This window comes from Lingula anatina, chromosome 5, assembly GCF_051362555.1.
Source record: "Lingula anatina isolate TDL-2025a chromosome 5, LinAna3.0, whole genome shotgun sequence".
Lineage (NCBI taxonomy): Eukaryota > Metazoa > Brachiopoda > Lingulata > Lingulida > Lingulidae > Lingula > Lingula anatina.
This window is the reverse complement of record NC_141771.1, coordinates 24,657,168-24,681,260: the sequence shown is the minus strand read 5'-3', so window position 1 is coordinate 24,681,260 and position 24,093 is coordinate 24,657,168. Positions and strand designations below refer to the sequence as shown.

Sequence of the window (24,093 nt, the reverse complement as noted above, 5' to 3'; positions counted from 1 at the left end):
AATTATTATAACAACTGCAGATGTAATGTAATTTCTGTTCTTGTGCTTGAGAAAGCAGGAAACATTACACAGCATCAACAACAACTATGTTCCGATAATTAAAATACTATAAATGGCCATCTCACATTGAATTAAGAGTAAGGAGTCAAAAAAAAAAAAAGGGGGGGGGGGGGATGTACAGCCGTCTGCGCGTTGTCGGGTAATGTACTGTGCTTCTCTTGTACAATTTATTTTCAACCAGTATTCTCATTTCTTAATCTAGGCCAACTGCAAGTAACTTCTTAATCATTCATACAATCACTAGTATCCTAGACTACATAATTTTATGTAATTGAAAGGACAAGCTCTGAATGCACAATACTGAGAACTAAGGGTGTAGCACTCAAATTCCCAAACAGGCATAAAGATATATTTACTCTTTAGGTTGTGAGCAAAGTACAAAATCACCCTTTGAATAAGCATGTTTGTCTAGGGTATACAGATCTAACAGCAGAAACAAGATGTATTACGTACGATATTAAAAGGTGTGGGGAAGTGTTTTTACAGGGCAAAGAGCAAACTCAATGTGTGGTGTTATGTTTTTTGTCATAAGAAGGGCACTTTAATTTTTTTTCTTTCATGACATTTATCTGAAAGGGGCAAGTGCTGAATAATGAAAACTGCTCTGTCACTGCAGTATATTATAGCATGTGTAATATAGGCATATGAAGTTTGTGCAGTAAGGATTTGCTACATGACAACCCCAGTGCCCTGCTGAGAATGGTACTATTTGAACCTTAAAAGAGCATAAAGTCCACACAATTGCTTTCTTGTGAGCATGCACTAGTAATGAACTTTGGTTTCAAATAAATGCTTTATCACGCCTTGTTTGAAAGTGTACTGAAAAGAATTTGAAAACAAAGCATAGTCAGTGTTTTTGTAGTAATGGAAGGATAAAGTGTATTTAAAGAAAAATCAGTTAAATGTTTGACTATATTTTAGTGAAGTTATTGAGACTAACAGTGGCAGTCACCCTGAGTGTTTCAGATGTTTATAGACTATCAAATGACAACAAGAACCTGCCCACTGTTTAGGGTTGTCCTTTAAGCCTGTCAATATTCACAGATATTTCACTGGCTAATTATGTGCACATTTCTCTACTGTATAATGAGAAATTGTACAAAAAAAAAGAAAAGAAAAGAAAAAAAAAAGATCCTAGTACTAGTAGGTGACTTGTAGAGTAGGTTGTTCTCAGTGTGATGGTAATTATGTGGGTCAGCTTGTCCCCATTACCCATAAGTCCAGGTCGATCTGGTTTTAGAACATTTCATTTTATTACAGTGCAAAAGAAACAACCCTTCATAGCCAGTACATGTGACCATGATTAATATATACAACAAAGCAGTAATATCTTTTGTTTAGGTCTTCCTGTATGACTGATATGTAACAATGCTTTCATGTATTTCTGAATAGGGGCATCAATTATGTCATAGTAAATAATAGATGCTGCTGGAAGAGGTTCCATTTATTCTATTACTCTACTGTTTGATATCATACAGGTCATCTGTATTTACCTTGTAGCTCTGTGTCATTCCCTAGGAACACTGAGACACCTGCCTATTTATAATGTACACAATGTACCTTGGGAATTCAGTTATCACACCTTATAATGTGGGGAACACACTGGCCCCTCACCTTTGATCCTCACCTGTCAGTTTGTGGTGTAGATAATTTTCTGCTCTTGTTAACTGTTGAATGTGGTGTTGATTCAAGTTTTAACACATTGCTAAGGATTTATACTTGCATTGTCTCCTTCACTGATTGTTATCTTACAAGACAGAAATATTCCCCTGTCATTATAACCAGTTTCAGCAAGCTTAATCATGATGTGTGTGTGTATTTAATGGAGAGAATCAGATTTCTTAATGCTGAAATAGCTTAATGATTAGCTTCCTTGAGAGAAAATGGTGATCCAGTACTTGCTTCCTCAGTGAATTTGATAGTCTCCCAGCAATGCTCAAGAGGCCTTGAACATTTGGATGGGAAAAACTATTGATTTTGTCCTTGAGAGTATTCAGCAAAACTAAAAAAAAGAAAAGCCAGTAAATAAAGAAAAAAAAAGAAATTACATAAGATTTCCACAGATATTTGGATCGATATATCTACCTGGGGAGTCTCACTAAATTGCTGTCAGCTTAACCAGCTTAAATGTCTGTACTGCCTACTAAAAGCTGTTAGGGGGTAATTTAGTTTAAACTTTCATGCACACTCGGCTCCCTCTTGAAATGATAGCAATTTAGCATGAACCCCCAGGGAGTTAGGTCTATCCAGATGGATCTGAAGTATGGGAACTCGGTCTTACTATCTGTATAGTATCTTCAGAATATCTTAAAAATGCTGCCCCACTTTCACCAAATTTCATTTTCATTGCACATTATTAGTTTTAATTATTTGTTGTTACTTAGGTATATAGCTGCCCCTATTGCTGTACATTTGGGAGTGAAAGAAAAAGTTATTGTCCAAGTCCCGCACAACCCCATATTAGAAAATGAATTTAAAAGAAATAAAAATCCAAGTGATAAACAATTACAGGTGAGTGGATTTTTTTATACATTTTTTTTTTCTTTAAAAATGGATATTTTGACAAGTCTAAAGGTCAGTGGTTGTTAAAAATCATCACTTGTTAGTGCAAGAGAACATCACACCTAGTTTCCACTGAGTAAAACTGGCTACCAGTACTCAGGATTTATAACATATAATATGGTATTTAAACTGATCTTGATGCAACTGTAAAATTATAAATATTTGGCTCTAGCCATAACTGTACGTTATAACTGTTATATATTCTAGTACTCAAGTTTGAATTTTTCTCTATTTTTTATCAGGCCATAGTAAAACAAACAGATTGGACCAGGCGGCGCGTAGAGCGATGGTTTCGGCTCAGGAGGAATCTGGGCAGACCTAGTGATATTGTAAAATTCTCAGAAAATAGGTATTTAGAGATTGTTCTTATTCCCTAAAACTCGGCTACTCATTACTTGTGATTTGGTTTGTTTTCTCATTTAGAATATAGTAATAATTGGTAATTTATTTGAAGAGTTTAAATTAGTTTTTAAATCTTGTAGCATGCTGTTTCTATTATACATTTAGAGATTTTGTCAAAACACCTGTTGAGTACCACATAATAAATAATTGGTTTTATTGCATTGATTTAATATTTGTGCTGTGCACACATCTGTGTATTTCCACTCTTTATTTTGCTGTGATTCTTACACTTTTCACACAAAACAATATTCTTCATCTCACTAGTCCTCACATTACAACAGATAAGGTTGCTATGGTTGTCTCTTTCTGGGGAGTGCATTGAATTCTTTGTTATCCCACTTGCTGTCGCCGGAGTTGAGTGGTGTGTCTTGGTTGGGCTGTGGGATTTATTTGATATCATCTAGTTAACATGATCATCTGGACAGTGAAGGCAAAAGTTACTCTATTCAATATTTATACACTGATGATGTTAGCAATCAAAATTATGTTTTATCAGCTCTGAATTCCTAAACAGAAATCTTCCCTTAGGACAGGTTTGACAGAACTTTTTCCCTCCTTGCCTTATTCGCCCTTTGAAAATTTTTGACGATAAATTTAATGCTGAAGAAAGTTGTATATAACAGCTGGAGGATAGAAATGGCAGACATGTTGAGGACAGTGACATGACATTCATAGATCTACAGATGTAACACTCTTTTCAAACTATTACATATTTGTTATCAATCAAAAAGTGTTTTATCAGACCTGTATTCCAAAATGAAGGTCTATCCTTGGGACGGGTTTGAGAAATCTCTCTCTCTCTACCCTCCCATACCCCCCCCCTCGCCCGCCCATATTGAAGACTTGAATATTTTACAATCTGTAGGACCAAAAGGACAGACATATTAGGACAGAAACACTAACATTTTCTTCTTCTTTTCAAACTATATTTCACATCTGAACCTCTGATTATCTCTCTCGTTTTCAGTTTAATAAATCATAATGTTAACATTGTGCTACCAGATGATGTCTGGAAGCACTCAAATATGTCAGATATGAACAGTCCAAATTACACCTACCTCCAAACAAACACTTATAATCCGTTCAAACTACAGCCTTTTATCCGAATTAATGGCTAATTAGCTCCCAATTCAAATAACTGCAGTAGTCTGAACACATGAGGATTTTTGTTAACCGGATTCTCAAAATCCTGTTAGCAGCGATTTGAATAATTCGAATTTGAAAAATCCAGCTTTTTCAGATGGCAGTGTAAATGTGTAATTATATTCCATATATATATATATATACACTTTTTATACATAACACAGTCAAGTACAGAATTTTATAATTTTGTGCAGAATGTTTCACAAAACACACCATCTCCAGTGGCATTTCACTCAATATGAAGTATAAACTATACCATTGATTTGTGGGTATATATATATTGTCTCTGAGGATGGCAGCTAAAACTTGATTATTGTACAAACAAGCTCTGTGGTTATTCTTGCTTTTACAGTCCCTTCATACATCATGTACCTCTGAGACCGTGATTAACAAACCCCGGAAATTTGGTTGTGTCCTATTGCTATGTTGCCATGGCAACACAATGTACTGGTGGCACGCTAATGAAGTTGTCTTTCAGCTCATGCAGTGTGTAGAGTTTCCTGTTTGTTCTTTTGTAGCTGGAGGTTTTGTTTCTACCTATCAGCCTTTGTGTACGGTATCACCATATTATGGGATGTAAGTTGGAACAATAGACCCAATCATTGTTAACACTGTTCAGACATGGCTGTTTTAGAATGGAAGGCAGACAGACTTGTGTTATTTCTCAACCAGATTTAAAAGAGACTTTTAATATTTGATTCTGGTGAGAAGTTATGGCAATGACTTGATGTTTTCAATTGGGACAGGTGACAATTTTAAATATTGTAAATTTTTTAATCATACATTCTGAAGATTGAAATATTTGTTGTGTGATAACAACAAAATTGTAAAGCATGGCCCTGTTCTATACACTAAAAATAGTTGCTATAAAGAATATATTTTAATGATTCAGAAATTAAAAATCTGAAAGATTCAATTTTATCATCTTTTCCCCATAGAAAAGATGGAGTCATTACCTTAGTGGTCATATATATCAGGTCTGATTTAGCACCAGTCTGTCTGCCTCCTGAATAAAACCACAGTTGATGACCCTCAAATTCCATTTATAGTCCCAGGGTGCATGTATGGTTTATCTTAAGGCAGAAAATCCCTTGACCCCCCCCCCCCCCCCAAGTTAATCCTTTAATCCCTTTATCTCCCTATTCAATCAATCAGGGGTAGATTTCCATAAACATGGGAGTATGGTTATTTTCACTTTATCTGAACAAAATTGACAAACTATATTTTCATTCTAAAACAAAATCATTTAAAAGATAGTGTGGTTCAAAAATAGAAGTACAATTTTCTCTACAGTAGAAAACGCTGTCCTGATACACTTTGATAGTGAAAATGTGGACTGATTGAAATGCGTTCACAATAGCAGAACAGGCGTCTTATTAAAAGAAAATAGTGTTTTAAAAAATTAAATCAAAGTCATGTTTCAGTAGTCAGTTTTTATAAATGGGGGCCTCACTCAGACCTCTGGGGCAGTACTCATACCCCAGGGCATCATTTATTTTCCCAGGGTAAGGTGTAGCATGTTGCATATCTATTACCTTCATTTAGTGAACTAATACAGCCGCATCCTTTCAGTCTCTCTGACTGCATTCACAATTAAAGTTAATCTACGGACCAGCAGATCCACGGATCAGATATGGCCTCCCCACTTGAAAGATTGCCACATAATTCCCTGCAGTAAATCTATTTGGTGTCTATTAGGAGATTATGTGTGAAGCTTTTAAGTGGATCACCAATATTTGATCTGCAGATGTGTTAGCTAGTCTGTGGATCAACTTTGGTTGTGAGTGTGACCTCAGTGCCCCCTTGCCCTCTTAAGTCCTTGCATTGGGTGTTATACTAATGATTTAGCCACAACAGTGTTTTTGTCAATCACATGTTGTTTTAATTCTGTTTTTATAAAAATTAGAAATTGCAGATAATTTTCAATTTGTTAAAGTAAGTTTTTTCACTTAGTAATATTAGTATATTTCCCAACTTTGTTTATATATTTGTTAATATTATTTGTTGATATTATATGTTGTATCATTATTATTTGCAAGAATGCACATTTAAGTTGAATCATTTTACATAAGTATCAGTAGTGATGATTTCAATCATAATTATCAAACTTCTGATTAAACAGTAAGAGAAGTGGATTTAAGTAAATGTATACGGTTTACTGTGAAAATATTGTTATATGTAGAAGTTAATAAATTTCTCTGTAACTGCAGAAACCATGGTTTTGGGAGACGCGGAATTGCTGGATGGGCTACCCAGACCAGGTAATCCACTAGGCGAACTTAAACTGGGGCATTTTTATCAAAATTAACAATTAATTTTTTTTTTTTAATAAGCTTTTGCTATTATAGAATACATGTACCAGTATATTACTCAGGTTGGCAGTTGGAGTTACAATAACAGGTTATTTGAGAGAATTAAAATAAAAACAGAGCTACATCTGCTCAAATATGTGTGATGAAATTTTAAAATGTCATCACTGCTAGAAAAAAGGGTAAATTTGTCTGAGATATTGATTTCTTTCTCTTGTAGCATGTAACAGATGATGTATTCTGGTACTACATGTTAGAGTTAGCCTTCTACTGGTCTCTCTCTGCCTCACAGTTTGCTGACATCAAGAGAAAGGTACAGTATGGTGATGTGTTTTATTATTATTATTATTAATATTATTATTATTATTATTATTTTAGTTTCTGTACATATTTTCATGTATGTCTGCATCTCCAAAAGAGGAGTTGGATCCATTAACTTTTCTTAATACCACAGTAACTGAGAAGAAATGTTATTTCAACAAATCTGCCTTGGATAAATTAGTTAATTAATTAATTTTTATTATAATTTCAGGATTTCTGGGAGATGTTCCTCCACCACATTGTGACCATTTTTCTGATGTCAATGTCTTGGTCCAATAACTATGTGAGGATAGGGACCCTGGTGTTAGCTGTCCATGATGCTGCTGACTTCTGGCTAGAGGTAAACCCCCCCCCCCACACACACCACAACCACCACCACCACCACCACAACCACAACCACAACCACCACCACCACCACCACCACCACCACACACACACACACACACACATGAAAGGCATGTGTTAGATAGTACAGAGTTTGTTAGATGTTGGAGGACTTTCTGACTGACAAGAACCATGTCTCAGTGGTCCCATTCAGAATAGGGAACTAACTAGTCTGGGGGTCAAATATGGCCGACCCACTTGAATACTTCCCCACGGGATATCTATTTGGTGTCTATTAGTGGATAAGAGGGCAAGCTTTGTAGTGGGTCGCCATATTTGACCCTCGGACTAGTAAGTCTTCTGTTTTGAATGGGATCAACTTTTAACCAAATATCCGTCGAATCGATTTTAGTATAATATTATATTGTAAACAATATGTTTAATCCTTTTATACATAAAAGATACATAACAGGGTTCTGAGTTTTAACAAAAAAACAGATGTGGCTGTTTCCTGGTAACTTTTGGTGGCTGAAGTCTCACTAGATGGCACCTCTCGTCATATATTTCTGCCATATTACACATTGCATTAGATAATATAATTTATGAAGTAGAAGTTTATTTTTTAATTTATTTTATTTTATTTATTTTTATTTATTTATTTATTTATTTAATTTTTGTGACAAGGACCATGTTTAGTGTTTCATAAACTGGGTAATATGTTTAATGTGAGAAGAAAACCATCAAATAATGTTTTATTCTCTGTGTTTTAGGCAGCAAAGATGGCAAAATATGCAGGTCGGCAGAAGCTGTGTGATTTCTTGTTTGGTGGGTTTGCTCTGGTCTGGCTCATCACTAGACTGATCATATTTCCTACAAGGTAAGTGCGGACCTTTATTACTGGTTTACTGGCACAATTGCACTGACAAAATGATGCACTTTCTTTCAGACTGAAACCTTTTAATATGTCACTTGGATTTGTTTTTATTTTGCATTGGATAAGTAGATTATAATTTTAAGAATTGATCTTTTTTGTTGAAATGGTGCCAGTCATGATTTTGAAATATGCTTACCTTCAAGGCTCTAAGCAATATTATCAAATATTAATGACAGGCAACTGATCACCTGATTCAGGTAGAAATCCTTTTTTAGCTAAATTGATAATGATTATTAATGTTGCATTATGTTTATTCAATATTGATCACATAAGATGGATTGCCAATATAGAAATAAATCCAAGCAGAAAATGATGAAATTTCTTTCAAAGATGCACTTATACATAATTATGTTTTATCACTTAACAGTTGTTGCTTAATTGTGTTTTATCAAACATTTAGACAAATGCACAAGGTTTTTGATTGAAATTTTCAGTAATTTTCAGTAGGGCTGAAAAATTAAGGTAGTGCACAGATTTATAGAAAAATTAATTTTGATGCACTTTGATATTTTAACTGAATAGTATGATGTTGATGTCAATAGCTATAATGTAACCAATTTATAATTTATTATTATGTACCCAATTTATTATTGATTATCATGTACCCAATTTATTATTGATTATCATAACCAATTTAATATTTGTAAAAATGTGATAAATTCTGCCAGATTATATTTGATGATATAACATAGATTTAGTCTTCCAGCCTCTGTCTTCATCTAAGAGTTTATATTTATGATTGGAAACAAACAGAATGACTTGGTTGCTGAATGAAGGAAAGGGTTTTGTAGATCATAGTGTTCAGTATCTGACATTTGTGCCTAGGTAGAAATCATTGGCACAAGTAATGAAGGTGGTGGTAACCTGGGTTAGTGCCACGCAGAGTCAGATACTACGCGGATGAGATTTTTCCAACTTTCTGCTGATTTCTGACTATTTGGAGCCAAAAATGCGTAAACCTCAGGTCCTGGGAGGTCCCTTGGACCCCGTTTTATGTTTCCCATTTCACATCAGTTGCATGAGCCCCATTTGTAAAAGTTTTTTTTTTTTCATCATCTTGAAATCACTTAAATCAAAGGACCATGATTAGAGACATTTCAGTTTTCAGTGCAAAGACCTGCTACTGTTGTATGAAGTGAATCTGACGTCGTCTCCAATCTCTTGTCTTCTTCCAGGGTGATCCGCAGCACACTGTTAGAGGGGCACACCACAGTGAAGGTGGACCCCTTCACTTACCCCTTTTACTGGGTGTATAACATACTGCTGACATCCCTACTGGTGCTCCACATATTTTGGTTTTATTTGATATGCAAAGTTGCCTTCACAGCTTTTCTTAAGGGCAAGGTAGGCGTATAGCACTGTCTCCCCTCCCCCCTACGTGATGATTGTGATATTATCTCAACTACAGCAATCACAATGTGCTCCCATCATGATTGTGGATCATATGAACCTATCTCAACTACAGCAATTGAGAAGTGAAGCAAAACCTGATGTTTATGATTTCATCAACTATGGGAAGCGCATCTCTACCTATTTTCATTGATAAATGGTCTTAGAAATTCTCCAGAATGATTTCGAGTTAAAGACAACTGCCATCATAGTTATCACCAGTGGCAGCAGCCTCATTGATTGTGCACACTATATATATACACTATCAGCACATCAGTGCACACTGCAGACCTCACTGCTGCTCTCTGCACCATGGCAACCACATAACACCCTCACAGCTCTTTTCTCCTTATTATTCTCTGTACCTGTTCTCCATCTCTTTTCCAATCTCTTTCTCTTCTTCTTCTTCTTCTTCTTTTTATTCCTCTTTCTCACTTCTGTAGAATTTAATGCACGTTTAGATCTTCAGACAAGGATAGACCTAAACTGGTTCAAGTCTGAATTATGTCACCAGACAACCAGAAGTAACTTCTGCAGCCACCTTGTGCTCGAAACTGACATAAGATATGCAAACAATGTCCACAATAAATTATCATGATTTGCAGAATTTAGTTCATACTTTGGCATCTGCATTAATTGTCTAAAAACTTAACCTGTGGTCGTCCAACATTTACATGATAATATGTTTTTGAAATATGCCATGATGAAAACCTTAAATGCAGTTTTTTTTAATATTGTCATATTTAAGGTTTAGTGTATCTTTGAGAGCACAGACTAATAATAAAAAAGGAAGAATTATGTCCTCAGTTATCTCTACAGTCTTGTAATTGGTGGCCAACCCAACTGTTTGTCTGGTATTTTGGACCTAAACCGTTCTGGGCAACTGTTCTTGTCTGATTGCACCTGCATACACTCCACAGGCTGTAGAGCTATTCTCCACATATAGAGCTAGTCTCCACATGTAGATCTAGTTTCCACGCATAGAGCTAGTTTCCACGCATACAGCTATAGATCATATCATAGAGCTAATTTCCTGGGTTTTGATCATAGCATATCATAGAGCTAGTTTCCTGGGTATAGTTTATAGGGCTAGTTGCAGTAGAATCCTGCCGTGTCTCCAAGTAGAATCAGGGTGTGGGCCAGTAGACACAGCCCCATTTGACCACCATGTCAGGTTTCCTGCACACTGACACTGGGGAAGTTTGATAGAAACTACTGTGGGGAATAGATTATTTGATGTATAAAAAAAAAAAAAAAGAGTTTAAAAATTTGTTATTTTGGGAGTTGTAATTCAAAGAATATCTGTATGGGTGCCTTAAAGCAATGCCTTAAAAGTAATTGAAACTTCATGATATTTTTTGGATATTTTTAAATGCAGAGTTTGCTTTGATAAAGAGGAAACCTTGCCTTTTACCTTTAAAAGTTAAACTATGGTGAGTGAAATATGACAAGCAGAAAAATGCACATAGAAGTTATTTTTCCCTTATAATAGAAACTCGATTTGAAATGATTGGTAGAACATGTTCATTCATTCAACAAGAGAGCATACCCAACCTGGATCAAATATGGCTGACCCACTTGAAAATTCCACTGAACGCTTGCCATGTAATCCTCCCTGGGAATCTGTTCAGTGTCTGTTAGGTGATTATTGGGCCAGCTTTGAAGTGAGTCAGCCATATTTGATCAGCAGACTAGTTAGTCCCCACATCAGCGGGTTGTGAATGCTCTTCAAGTGTCCTGTTACTCCCGTGATCAGATAGTCAGGGTGAAAATAATACTCAAATAGCATTCAGAACATTCTTAAACTACCCACTAACATAACATTTAACTTGTGATAAGTACCATAAGTACTGAGTCACTGTATTCTCCGCTGCACGTTATGTAATATCTTGTAACTACAACTGGTCTAACTCGCTTTCTTGCCAAGTCCTAGATTTAACATAGTTTATTAACTTATATCTTATTATTTTATTCTTGGATTCTTCACTAGAAATTCTGGCTCTACTTCAAACTTCAAAAAGGGGTACTTTTTAAGACTTTCATAGATTCTCATTGAAAAAATTCTAGCAGGTAAATCATCTTTCCTTAAAGGAGAGAAATTAACCAGTTTTGAATACTAGTAGTGTTATTTAATATCTAAAACTTCTAACTGCAGCTAACATGAAAAGGAGTGTTATAACATATAAATATACCAGACAGGCAAGATAACAATGATGTTCTGCTCTCTCTCTCTCTCTCTCTCTCTCTCTCTCTCTCTCTCATTCTTATCCTCTCTTCTCTCTCTCTCTCACTGTGACACACACTGCTACATAATCAATTCTCTTCCTTACTTCACTAGTCAGCACTATCACATAGAAAACCTGTCTTCCATGTCAATCCAATGTACTTATCCAGTGGCCCTATGTTTCAGCATGTCGGCACCACCTCCACATTCCCTGTGCCCAGTTTGTACTGCTTAATGACTGCATGCTACGTGGGCTAGGGCTGGGGCATGTTAGCACACGGTGGTGTAACGCATGATCAAATGTGAAACGGGCTTTGCGGTGGACGGTTTGTTCTCAGGGTTAACAAGGGTGGTGTTCAGTTTCTAGAGCAGGCGTGAGATCCTCCAGACCTTTGGTAGAGTTCAGAAGAGGACCGTTGTAATGTTGTACTGTGATGTGAGACATTTGCCAGGTAGATCTCACCCAAAGCTGGTCTCATGCCTGCAGTTAGAGCCACACTAATGGTTGTAGCAGCACTTCTGTACATGTGAACTGACGCTAAGCTGGTCTGAGTGTGTTCTATATGGTGGTTGCATGCCTCTTTGTATGCATGGCTGAATACTGTCTGTGATACTGAATTGTGATGTTGAAGTGAAGTTCTTTTTGTGAGCGTTTTTGTCTTGTTTTTTGTGTCGATGACAACTAACTTCTGAAACTGTTTATGTCATTTATTCTGTTATTTTACATATAAATAACCAGATATATGATGACCCAGTCTTTTAACATATCACTGCATACAAATTCAGTGTAGTTTTGGAGACTCAATAATGAAAAACAAAAAGTAATAAAGAACTATATTATCTTCTTCTCTCCTGTACAACTTATATCAAAATCTGGATTTCTTATTTTGGCCTTAGCAAAGCAGTGGAGTAAAAAATAATTTTAAGAAATAAGATATTCAGAAACTGCATGAAGGCATACAGTTTATCCCATTATTTTAATAATTTAAAAATAGAAACCTATATAAATGGCCAGTCATTAAAACTGACACTACATTGAGCATGTAAGCTCATCATATACACAGGTTGGACAGGTGGCTGTAAAAGGACACTACAAAACATCAGCTTGGAGCTAGTCTGACATCTTTTTTTGCTGCTTCTACAGTTGCAATACTGCATCTGGCTGCAAGGTGTATTGTGTTAATTGGCCCTCTCCATATTGTATACCATGTGAGCAAGGTGTCCCCCTCTCTTATGTAAAAGATGCTATGTATGCAAGGTTCTCCCATCTTGTATTAGGTGCCAAGTATGCATTCCAAACTGAGGTTATTTATCATTTAATTCAAATGATGTTGAACATGCAGGCGTTTACCCTGTAGTTCCATGTTTTTTTTTTTTTTTTTTTTTTTTTTTTTTTTTTTTTTTTTTTTTTTTTTTTGGGGGGGGGTGGCATGTTTGCCTTTAGGATAAAGAGGTTATAGGTGAATGTTTGATATATGCATGTTATCATTTTTACAAGAAAGGGTGCTTCCGGATTGTTTTGGTTAGCTTTAAGTTATGCCCTAAGACCACTGGATTTTAGATCACATGTGATTAAAAAAAATACCCATAAAAGAGGACAGAAGTAAAATTATTGAATGAGAACTGCTTTTCAGGATTAAAATTTTAAGATCATATCATATGATGTTCCAGAAAATGTCCCAGAACGTGTTTTGTTAATTGGCCACCTGTTTGGTACAAGCTGTGTATTCATTGATGAATACTGTTTGGAAGGCTAGACATGTATGCAGTCTGTGTATAAGTGTCCTGTGCAATGTCTGTGTGATGTCTGTACAATGTCTGTTCTTTGTTTGCAATGTCTGTGTGATGTCTGTACAATTTCTATTCTGTGTTCACAATGTCTGTGTGATGTCTGTACAATGTCACTTCTGTGTTTGCAATGTCTGTGTGATGTCTGTACAATGTCTGTTTTGTGTTCTCAATGTCTGTGTGATGTCTGTACAATGTCTGTTTTGTGTTCTCAATGTCTGTGTGATGTCTGTACAATGTCTGTTTTGTGTTCTCAATGTCTGTGTGATGTCTGTACAATGTCTGTTTTGTGTTCTCAATGTCTGTGTGATGTCTGTACAATGTCTGTTTTGTGTTCTCAATGTCTGTGTGATGTCTGTACAATGTCTGTTTTGTGTTCTCAATGTCTGTGTGATGTCTGTACAATGTCTGTTTTGTGTCTGTGCAATGTCTGTGATATATCCATCTGTTACACTGTACTGTTCAGCATGGCACAGTGTTATTTCATTTATTAGTGTTATGTTGTTTTGGTCTTGTTATTGTATGTGTTTTATGTGTTTATTTTTGTTTTGAATTTCATGATGAGATCAGTGTCATCTCCTCAGAACGTGTACTTGTGGCATATGAATGTTTTGTGTGTGACAGTGCATTGCCAACACTAGAGCATGCTTTGCAATCTGTATGATAAATGAAATGTCCCTATTTAATGATGTCATTTACCTGGTCACCCTCTCACCTACCTCATCAGAGTCCTGTGGACACCACGGCTGTGTTAGGTGTGACAGTGGAGTGTGTTTGGGTGAGCTCCAGCACAATGTATAGATTACAGCCATATTGTGGTAGATGTGACTGTAGAATGTGTTGCACAAGCAATATGGAACATCCAACAACAGCAAGTAGCACTGATGTTGCTAAGCATGAGGCAAGAAGATCACACTGTTTCAGCACTTTGTAAACAATTTCTTTTGATCGTCAAATTTTTCTGTACCAATAAAGCAGCTGTGAACTGTTATTGAGAAGTACAAGATGTGTCAGTGTTGAGCTGTTGATCAGATATGTATGGGTAAATGTTTCGTTTTGGAAGGAGATACATACATGGTAATTGGTTATATGGTTCAAGGAATAAAAGCAGAGGTTTCTCAGAAAATTCTATCCTATTTTAAGCTTTTGTTAGAGGAACAATGCCAGAAAACACCAGTGCATGAGCTACTGCCAATTCATCTGCTTCTCTAGCTGGTAGGTTAAGGCTCCATGGCGCATTCTTTGTTTGCCTACATAGACTACTTGCCCTCAGTCATTGCTTTGCATTGTGGAGACCAGTGAATAACCAATGTAAAGGTGCTTAATTTATTGCAGACATATTAAGGTGATGAAACAACAATTAGAAAATTCAAAAGGAAAACAACAAATATTTCTGGCAACATGGAATGAAAAATGTGCCAGATAATTTGTTGGCTATCAGGGAAGAAGGGGTTTTGCCCATTCCTCAACAGAATCTTTTGATGAGTAAAATGGAAACACAGTCACAGAATTTGAAAGCTGCAATAAGTTTTGCTAACATTCTATATTCTAGGGTTACTCTTTGAGCCTTGATGACAAGACGGTACCCCTTTAAACAGAAAGGCCAACAAAACAGTCTGAAAGAAAAAAAGAAAATAACCAAGATGTCATTTAGCTTTGCCACTGTGTTGTATTCTAGGATATTTCAAAGAGAAGCACTGATTCAGAAGCTGAATTCCTTTCCGTTAATTATTTTTACAGATATGAAAGGAAGAGAAAATGTTAATGAAAAAATCCTCCAATACCTTTGCCATTGTTCTATCTTCTAGGATAATCCGTTCATGTGTGTTTGAGAGTGCAGTAATAATGGGTTGGTACCCCTCCATTCAGTTGTTTATTGCTGCACTGGTGGCGCTCCAGCTCCTCCACTTCTACTGGTCTTATCTGATCAGTAGAGTCATCTACAACTCGCTTGCCTTGGGAAAGGTGCGTCAACATCACTATAAAGTGTTATGTTTTTTAAATGTAGTTGTGTGTTACTTCACTGAAACAGTCACAATGCTTGTTGGCTATTACCTTTTTTTTTTATCTGTTTCTTTTATTTGTTTTTATTTACTTATTTCATTCAAAAAAGCTAGCAGTACAACAACATGCAAATCACTTAAAAACATTGAATTCAAGAGAGCGGAATTTCTTCTAGCTTGGGTCTATCACACTAAAAACAAGAAAGCACAGTTGATAATTAAACTTATTTCTGAGCATTTTTCCCCATCTACAGCTTATAATCCATACTTATCATTGGCAGATGTCCCAAGTCACAATTTTCAAGTGTGGTGTTGCCATATAAAAACATTCGGCCTGTGTTACCATAGAAACCACACTGTCACACCTGCCACAGTTGCTAGGTTACAGCCAAATATGTAACATTTGCATGTGAACTGCAGAGTCAAATAACATGTGCTTACGCCGTGCTTCACGCTGGGCCTGGGACTCGACCACCTGGGAAATGTTTGCTTCACAACCCCGCTTACAGAAGTTTACTGCAGGGAGACTTGTGGGAAAATTGGTCCGAAATCCCAAGGGGGTCCTATAGAAGATGTGTCCTAGATAGGAATCCTGTAGGACATATATCCCAGATAGTAGTCCTGTAGGACATATTTCCTAGATAGTAATCCTGTAGGACATGTCCTGGATAGGAATCCAGGGGCGGATCGAGGATGGATCAACAAAGATAATTTGGAAGACTGTCAGAAAATATCTCTGGATCCGCCTCTGGAATCCAATAGAAATCCTAAAGAGTCCCTTAGAGTCCAAAAGGAAACCCCGTAGGAATTGTTTGTAAGGGAATGGATCTGTTCTGTTATTAAGTCTTACCTGTATCAGTTGAAAGCACACAATTCAGTTTTAATACCCTGGTGGGTTTTTTTTTTTTTTTTTTTTTTTTTTTTTTTTTTTTTTTTTTGGTTTGTCCACCACTCAGCCATCTGTCACAGAGTCCCCTTCGTTATATTCAATATTATTGGCTGTGGAAGTTCTGCAGCATTAGCTAAGCAGTGAAACGTCTGGTGAAATAGGTCCCACCAGGTTGTACAGTTCCTTCTTCCTAATATATGTGGATGGCTGGTATTGTGAGGTTGTGATTTGTAAACATCACGTCTTTCACAGTGAATGGCTTTCCAGTTCCTTTTGGTGACTATTTTTACTAACTAATCAAACCATAAGAAACCTTTCTGCAGTGTTTAGCCTATGATAGCCTTGTGCCAATCTTTCCTAAATGTCTGACACTCATAAACCTGCTGAATGTTGATGTTTTAAATATATTATGTTTGAGTAGCTTTTAGCTTCCTCCCATAATTGGAGTATATGAGATATTAACCATTACATGTTAACCATTCAGTCCATGGTTACGATGTGTGGCACCTACAACTTGAGACCAATAATGGGATTTTGCTTTATCTCAGTAGGACCAGGGCTTGACACTAATTTTATCTCCACAGCCCAGGGAGGTCTGGTAGATATTACAAGGGTTATTTGGCACATTAAACTTTACCTGCCCCTGGGACCAGTAACCCCTGTGATTGACTGGCCTGATATTGGTTTTAAGTGGCCCAGGCCGGCAAGCCACCTTTAACGCCAAGCCCTGAAGGGGATATAGAAAATTATGTCAATGTTTTATGTGCCAGTTAATTGACTTTGCAGTTCAGATCAAATCCCTAATATCATATGACGTATACTCAGTCAGACTTCAATATTTCCTTGTGTTGATTGATTTAACTGTTTACCAATTATTGTCTAGTGCAGTGAATTGTTGTTGTGTGTGTGCTTTACTGCAGGGTGCTCTGGAATATATATATATGTATATGTATATAATGATAATAATTGGGTGTGGTGTTTCAATTCCTCCCACCAGTGATGGTTTCTGCTGATAGTTAACAGTGTGTGTCTGAGAGCATGTGTTTTCTTATTGTTTATTTAACTTGCACTAGGTAATAGAGTATTAACCTGCACTTCTGTTAGCTGTGTGGTGAAATAAGTTTTTTTTAGCTCTGCATTTGGTTCTTTAGCATTAATTGACTTTACTTTAAGTTGCCAAATATTACGGGGGCTTTTTATGTTGTTTTATTATGTTTATTGTTAGTTACCATTTAGAAGAATTGTCTTCACAACTTCATGGCCAGTTTGATGCTGTAGCATTCAGATTTATTATCATGCTTGGTTGATTTTTTATGGAATTTCCACAGGAGAACAGTATACTGAAAATGTTAAATTTTCAGGAGGATTTCAGGGAGCCATCACATAAAACAAAGCTAAAACTTACATAAAGCTGAACACTGCCCTGTGACAGGCACTGAAGTGAAGCAATGCCCAGCACTCCACTTTTCATCTGTATTGCGAAGTATAGATAACTTTCAAACATTCAAGTAACATGCAGAATATACTGGACTTAACCTAAATAACAACAGCTTATTTTATATGGAACTTTTATTCTTTTCTTGTTCTTGGCAATATAACTGAAGAAATTGAATAAAGTGCAGTCGCCTATTTTCATACCAACCACCTTTTTACAAGTTGCATAGAGGGGCAATCCGTGGAGGAGATAATAACAGGGATTAGTCCATTTATTCCCATATTTTTTTTTTTTAAATCAAAGATGAAAACATTTTGAAAACCATAAAGCATTTAACTATTAAGTAGAGGCAATTCTATGGTTTCAAAATAAACATTGTAAATGAATGTACACCCCCCCACCCCACCAAAACATGGTATCTTGAAAGCAGTTATCTTTCAAATTGTTCAGTATTCCAGAGACTTGTTGTAGCTACGGCTTTCAGCAACATAACGACCCCATGCATCGGTGCTGTACTAACACCCTATACACAGCAGAATTAAACTCCATACCCCTGTACAAAAAGTGCATGTGCCATTAATGGATATATACTTATAGGTCATGTTTTGTGCATGTGCATGCAGGTGAAGGGTGGGGCTTGCAAAACGACCACCTTGGTATGTGTATGCATGTATAATAAGCCTTATGTTTGCCTTCTACCCCCTTCCTCCCCTGTCAACCTAACCCCTCCCCCCCCCCCCCCCCCCCCCCCCATTTTGCCAACCCTTTACCCCCCTTCCTTCCAGTCTTTTCTATAGGCAGTCACACGCAACACACAAACACATACAAATGACAGTTCCTCACAACAGAAACAATAATAGGGCCCAATCTATAAATTGTTGACAATTAAGATTTTTGATTCCCATTGCTGCAACTTCAATCTTAATTAAAAATGAAAAATGAAAAGCTGAAATAATTTTCAACTGTTTTTTTAAGTGAAATTTAAGCTTCCAGTGTTGTTTTTTTAACTTCATGCATTATTTTTTAAAAGTAATTTTCATTTCATTTTATGTATAGTTTGTTTTATCATGTTGTTATTTTGTTAATTAAAATTCCTGGGCAGTTAAATTAGATTTGCTTATTAAGTATTGCTCATTTTAGTTGACTTGCTTCACTGTAATAGAGACTTTTTGATATTTTGATCTGTATACATTTCTGTGGTGGTAGGTAGAGAAAGATGAACGCAGTGAGAGCGAGGAGCAGAGTTCTGAAGAACCTGATGTTCTAGGTGGCGCTGGTGATATCATTGATGATCATATCAACCACAACATGAATGAGAAGAAGTAACGGAAACCTATGGATTCGCGGTAAGAACTTTGGCAGAGAAGGACAGTGTGCTGGATTTGAGTGAATAGAATTCAGTAGAAAAAAAAAGATAAAAGTGATCCTGTGGTCCCTTTCCTGTTAATACTGTTTCATTGCTTTTATAGAAACTAAGTTACATGTCATGAATATTAGTTGAATTAAAATGTATGAAATAGTGTACCCAATAATACTTTAATACTTAGGTCATTGCTGTGCGAGAAGAATCTGACCAGATAGTGCCACAAGACTTACTGGGACATTTCATGGTGACATCACACCACATCCACTGCACAGAGGCTATAGGGGGGATTTCTATGTTGATGATTTGGAGAATATATCATGGACAGAGGAGTGCGTGCTTATAAACTACTGGTTCAATTAAAATGCACTCCCACTGCCCCTGTGATAACAAGACTGGGTGGTTTTTGATGAGACAAAGAGATGCCAAGACATCTGCAGAGGACCCTAAAACTGACCATTGCATGTCTTTGTGTTTAAAGCCTGTATGTGAGGCCACACATTCCAAAATTAAGTGATTTTTTTTCCTTTGGAGTCGAGTTTGGTTAAGCTTACTCTCCCAAATTCTCACCCAACCATGGGTCATAAAATTCTTAAAAAATTAAAAGTTAGTGAAAGAAAAAAGTGGGAAAGTGTGGATGTGAATTACTGACCGCTCTAAGGCCATCTTTTCATACATCTTCAAATATGGTATGTTATGTGAAAGATGATGTGAATTCTTCTCATAATTTAAACCTTGAAATGTCAATTGGACCTTATGTTTAGCAGCTCAAAATTATGCTCAGTGATGTGTATAAAAGTGTTTTGTATGTTACAGCAATTGTTAACTTTAAATTTTAGAAAAGTGCCATCTGACTATTAGATTTTTTTTCTGCATTTGAAATTTTGTACTGTTAAGGTGCTTTGGTAATGCAATTGATATACATATATTTTTCAAATTTTCGTTTTTAAAAACTAGCATGTGGGATTAATGTGTGAACTTTGAGACATTTGTATTTTCTCTTAAACCAGCTTGTTGACAATTATAAAGGCACACATTACTGGGGACTACTTATCTATACGTATTTCTCCATCTTACCAGTGTAGTGGTAGAAAGGATGTTATTCAATTGATTCTGTAAAATTCCTTTATTCCTGTTGTTTCTAAAGAACTTTTCTTTCAAGTCCTACAACCAAAATGTATGTGTGTAATGTTGTATATAGTAAGTTAATGCTTATGCCTGTAATTGCTAAAGTGTACATAAAAATAAAAATTTGAAGGCAAACTATTGATGAAAGTGTATTGAATGAGATTATTGAAACATTTTTTTTTTCTTATCTGGGGCCTGAAGTTTGTTGGATGTTTCTTGTTCAGTTAAGAATCATGAGGGTAAAATGTACAGAGATCGATTGCTGTTGATATGTCAGTTAAATTATTTTCAATAATTAACATACATATTTTTTTCACAACACAGGAAGTGAAAGAGCAGATCATTGTGATAATTGACCATTACAACAGTCTGTTTACCCACATTTTACATAGGGTTTGTGACTTAATCAAAATGTGAGACCAATTCAAACTGCGTTTTGTAAATAGGCCATTTGAGTCAGTTATGTTATGTAACAGGTATTTTGTGTTGTTTACTCTCTCCACTCTGACAATAGACTTAGTTCCTGTCAAAAATGATCCACTTTGAATGTTAAAATATTCTGTTGTATTGAAGTCTTGCCAGTTGTGTAAGGACAGTTTTAAAAATCACCTCTGTTAATGTGACTGATTCTTGTTTGACATAGTTGTAGAACTATTTCAAATGTGCAATTTTTTTTTTCTTCAAATTTTATCAAATTGACTGGATCTGGTTATTGTCTCCTGTGAAATAAGAGGAACAAGCTTTTTGACTGTTCAAAAATAAGGTGGGTTGAGTAAACTTGCCCGGCAAACCCAACTCTGTCGTTGGAGAATAGGATGCTTGCTCATACAGTTATTGAACTGACGACTGGTGCCTTAGCAGCCATATTGTAAACGTTTGAGGGATTTTTTTAGAATGCTTTGTATGTAGTAGTGTGTACAGGAATATTAATTCACATGTTAATTCTTCACAACACATACTTTTACTAAGTATAACTTATAAGATAGGCATTAGACTGGTAGGAAATTACCGAACAATCAGCAAATGTACAGAGGAGCTAAATTAAAACATAACAAAGGACCATCCCCTTGTTGTTTAGTGCTGCACCATGTGGCAAGAAAAAAATCAGTACAGTTCATCACCACCAACTTGTATTAGGTAAAAACATGGCACATTGGGAAGCATATTTACTATTTATGTGATAACGTTGTTGCAATTGTTAGCAGGCGAATTGTAAGATTTTTTTCCAATTTTTTTAAATTCATATTTTTTAGTTCTTTGAGTAATATCTGTTTCTACTACTAATGATGTTTCCCTGCTATTAACATACTTCTATTAATTCTTGCAATAAGTGACTTCTTTCTTAATTATTTCTAGATTTTTAGCGTATGGCGGAATTGTTAAAGTATTTAGTACCAATTCATTAATAATTGATCATTGAAGAAATATCGTACTTGGAAAAGTTTATGGAGGTTAACATTTATCAGAATAGTGTGTATTGATGTGCATTTTCAAATACTTGTTTGAAACGATTACAGTTGCTCTGTCCTGTACTTTTGACATGTGTTAAACAAGTTTTCGGGAGGTTGTTGAAACTTGCGTCTTCAACAAAAAGTTTATGGGTAAAGGTGTTGCCTGTTGTGTTAATAACCGTTTTAAAACATTAAGGATTAAGGGGAAAAGGCGTTAACCATTGCGTTAATAAACGTTTTAAAACAATCTTGAGGTTTGTATTCTTCCTAGTAAGCTGTCAGGGCATTTGGTCATCCAAATGGTAAACTAAGCGCTGTGTGGGCATGCACGTTGCACATTACGGCAGAAAAGGCGCCTATTTCACTGGACAATGCGCCCTGCCAATATAAGGGACGCTTCGTTTTTAGCGTATGTCAGTACCAGGAAATGCCATGTATAGTTATCTTTAATAATAAGACCAAGACAAGTAAAAGGGCATTGGGTTGTAATAATCGTTTTGAGAGAGAGACTACTGAAAAACAAAAAAAATTCCAGAGCACTTTAATGAAACCAGGATTTTTTTTCATATCCAAACACTGATGAATCTTTTTTCCACGGCCTAGTGATAAGAAAAACGAACTAAACCGCTGATGGCCTCCACAAATGCCGTTCTTGCAGGGGTCTAGCAATTAAATAGTGAATGTTGAGAATATTGGAGAAAGGAAAAGACGTAATTAACAGGTTGTTAACCCCACATCTAGTCAACGTTGTTGTCCGACGGGGGCGGCCGAAGGCGGATATTCTGGGTGGCTGCCGGTTCGCTCCGATGATGGAATGCATCGCCGGACTATGATACGGCGGAATCTGGTACATGCCGGCGGCGGGACTGTGATGACGTCGTCTACGGCAGCTTGTAGGCCACCCGTCATGGCGGCGGGGGCTCACGGCTGTAGGAGAGGAGGGTGCAAACGAAGGCCACTAAAACAAGACTGGGCGCGCAGTAGTTCTTCTCTGGTGGACAAATATTACACCCGACAGAAGGTAGCAATATAACCCTCGTCCGTTGGTACCAAGCTGACAGAGCCATGGTGTGCACCATAGGAGAGCAAGAAGCTGTCCCACCGACCTTGTGCCACCAGGGGTGGGGCACCAGCCCACCATAATCAACAGAAGCAGCCCGGCCCGTAGAACGAGGCCCACCAATCCTCCAAGGCTGTGGCAGCCCTCTCGTGGTCAGGCAGCTCTTTCCTATTTAATGCCCTCACCAGGCGACGATCGCCTTGCCCATTGGTACACAGTTTTTGCATCTGAAAGTATAAATGGTGATATAGCACTTTCAGTTCTCTAGTTACATGACATATTGTCTTCAAGGAGAGACAAAAGGCAAAGATCTTACATCACGATCAAGATAATTGAAAATCAAATACGCATGATCAAATAGCATTATTTGTAGATGCTCGCGATGGTTTTTAAATTTTTAAACTTCAGCATAAAATTTGACTTTCAGCATAGCTACTTTATCAAATGTGCTTGAACAAATAATAATATTAATAATATTATTAAACAGTCTGCACACATGATGGAACATGGAGGTGAATTGCCACGAAATTAGTTGACATGTACTGGGTAGCCCAGGAAATAATATCAGATAATAACTTAAGTAGCAATAAAACCACACTGTTACCAATGACACAAGCATAGAACTATATAGATTAGAACTATATTACAAAATTCCATGTATTACTTGCTATGACAGTGTGCTCCTCAACCTACCGTGCACCGCAGGTTTTTGATTTTCAATGTCATCAAATGTTTACACTGTTGTTAGTTCATCTACCGTATGTATCTGCTATTCAAATAACAGAGTTTGGAAAATAACTCCTTCAATTAAACGTTTTTGCAAAATGTAATTATCAGTAACTTAACCGGTTCACGTGTACAAAGTACCTTGCTAATAATTCTGCTCTTTTCTCCCCAACTCGCCATTGACAGTCTTACTACATCATTTCAAAACAACGTATATATGATCCTCTACATTTAGTGTTGGCAGTAAAGTATTCACTGGTTCTACTTACGGAGTGAGATTATAGACCACCGTGCATTGTGTCTCAGTTCTGTTTATTTTCGTCTTTGGTACCGTACACGTCTGCACGGTCGGTAGCCGTGGATGAATTGTACTCACCGGGATCAGGCAGGGAATTTGGGCTCTCCACCTGGTGTGCGCAGTACTTACCGTTATTGCGCGCTCTCCGCGCAGGGAGAGCACACCGGGTGAAGGCAGTGGGTGGAAACGCGTGGTATATTATTAAGAGTGCATTCCCAGAGATTAAGATCGATCCATCCGGATCGACATAATTCCCTGGGGGTTCACGCTAAATTGCAGTCAGC

The 24,093-nt window shown here is 36.7% G+C and overlaps 1 protein-coding gene and 1 long non-coding RNA gene across 3 annotated transcripts in view; one reads left to right on the top strand and one right to left on the bottom strand.

Moving 5' to 3' along the window:
* LOC106153023 (ceramide synthase 6) overlaps positions 1-21,972 on the top strand; it is a 23,600-nt gene extending 1,628 nt beyond the window's left edge. The window contains exons 2-11 of one of the 2 annotated variants that reach the window (XM_013526787.2): positions 2,445-2,571; positions 2,865-2,971; positions 4,686-4,743; positions 6,378-6,428; positions 6,697-6,789; positions 7,009-7,137; positions 7,892-7,998; positions 15,265-15,421; positions 18,990-19,129; positions 19,331-21,972. In XM_013526787.2, coding sequence (XP_013382241.1) covers positions 2,445-2,571; positions 2,865-2,971; positions 4,686-4,743; positions 6,378-6,428; positions 6,697-6,789; positions 7,009-7,137; positions 7,892-7,998; positions 15,265-15,421; positions 18,990-19,109 — 949 coding nt within the window. In that variant the 3' untranslated portion in view covers positions 19,110-19,129; positions 19,331-21,972. Of the gene's footprint in view, positions 1-2,444; positions 2,572-2,864; positions 2,972-4,685; positions 4,744-6,377; positions 6,429-6,696; positions 6,790-7,008; positions 7,138-7,891; positions 7,999-9,230; positions 9,400-15,264; positions 15,422-18,989; positions 19,130-19,330 lie in introns of both variants that reach the window. The other variant, XM_013526786.2, reaches the window with a different exon arrangement.
* LOC147761971 (uncharacterized) lies at positions 21,333-24,093 on the bottom strand. The gene is made up of 2 exons (XR_015334788.1): positions 23,781-24,093; positions 21,333-23,012 (listed from the first exon to the last, which is right to left on the bottom strand). It is a non-coding gene; the product is annotated as an uncharacterized LOC147761971 (long non-coding RNA).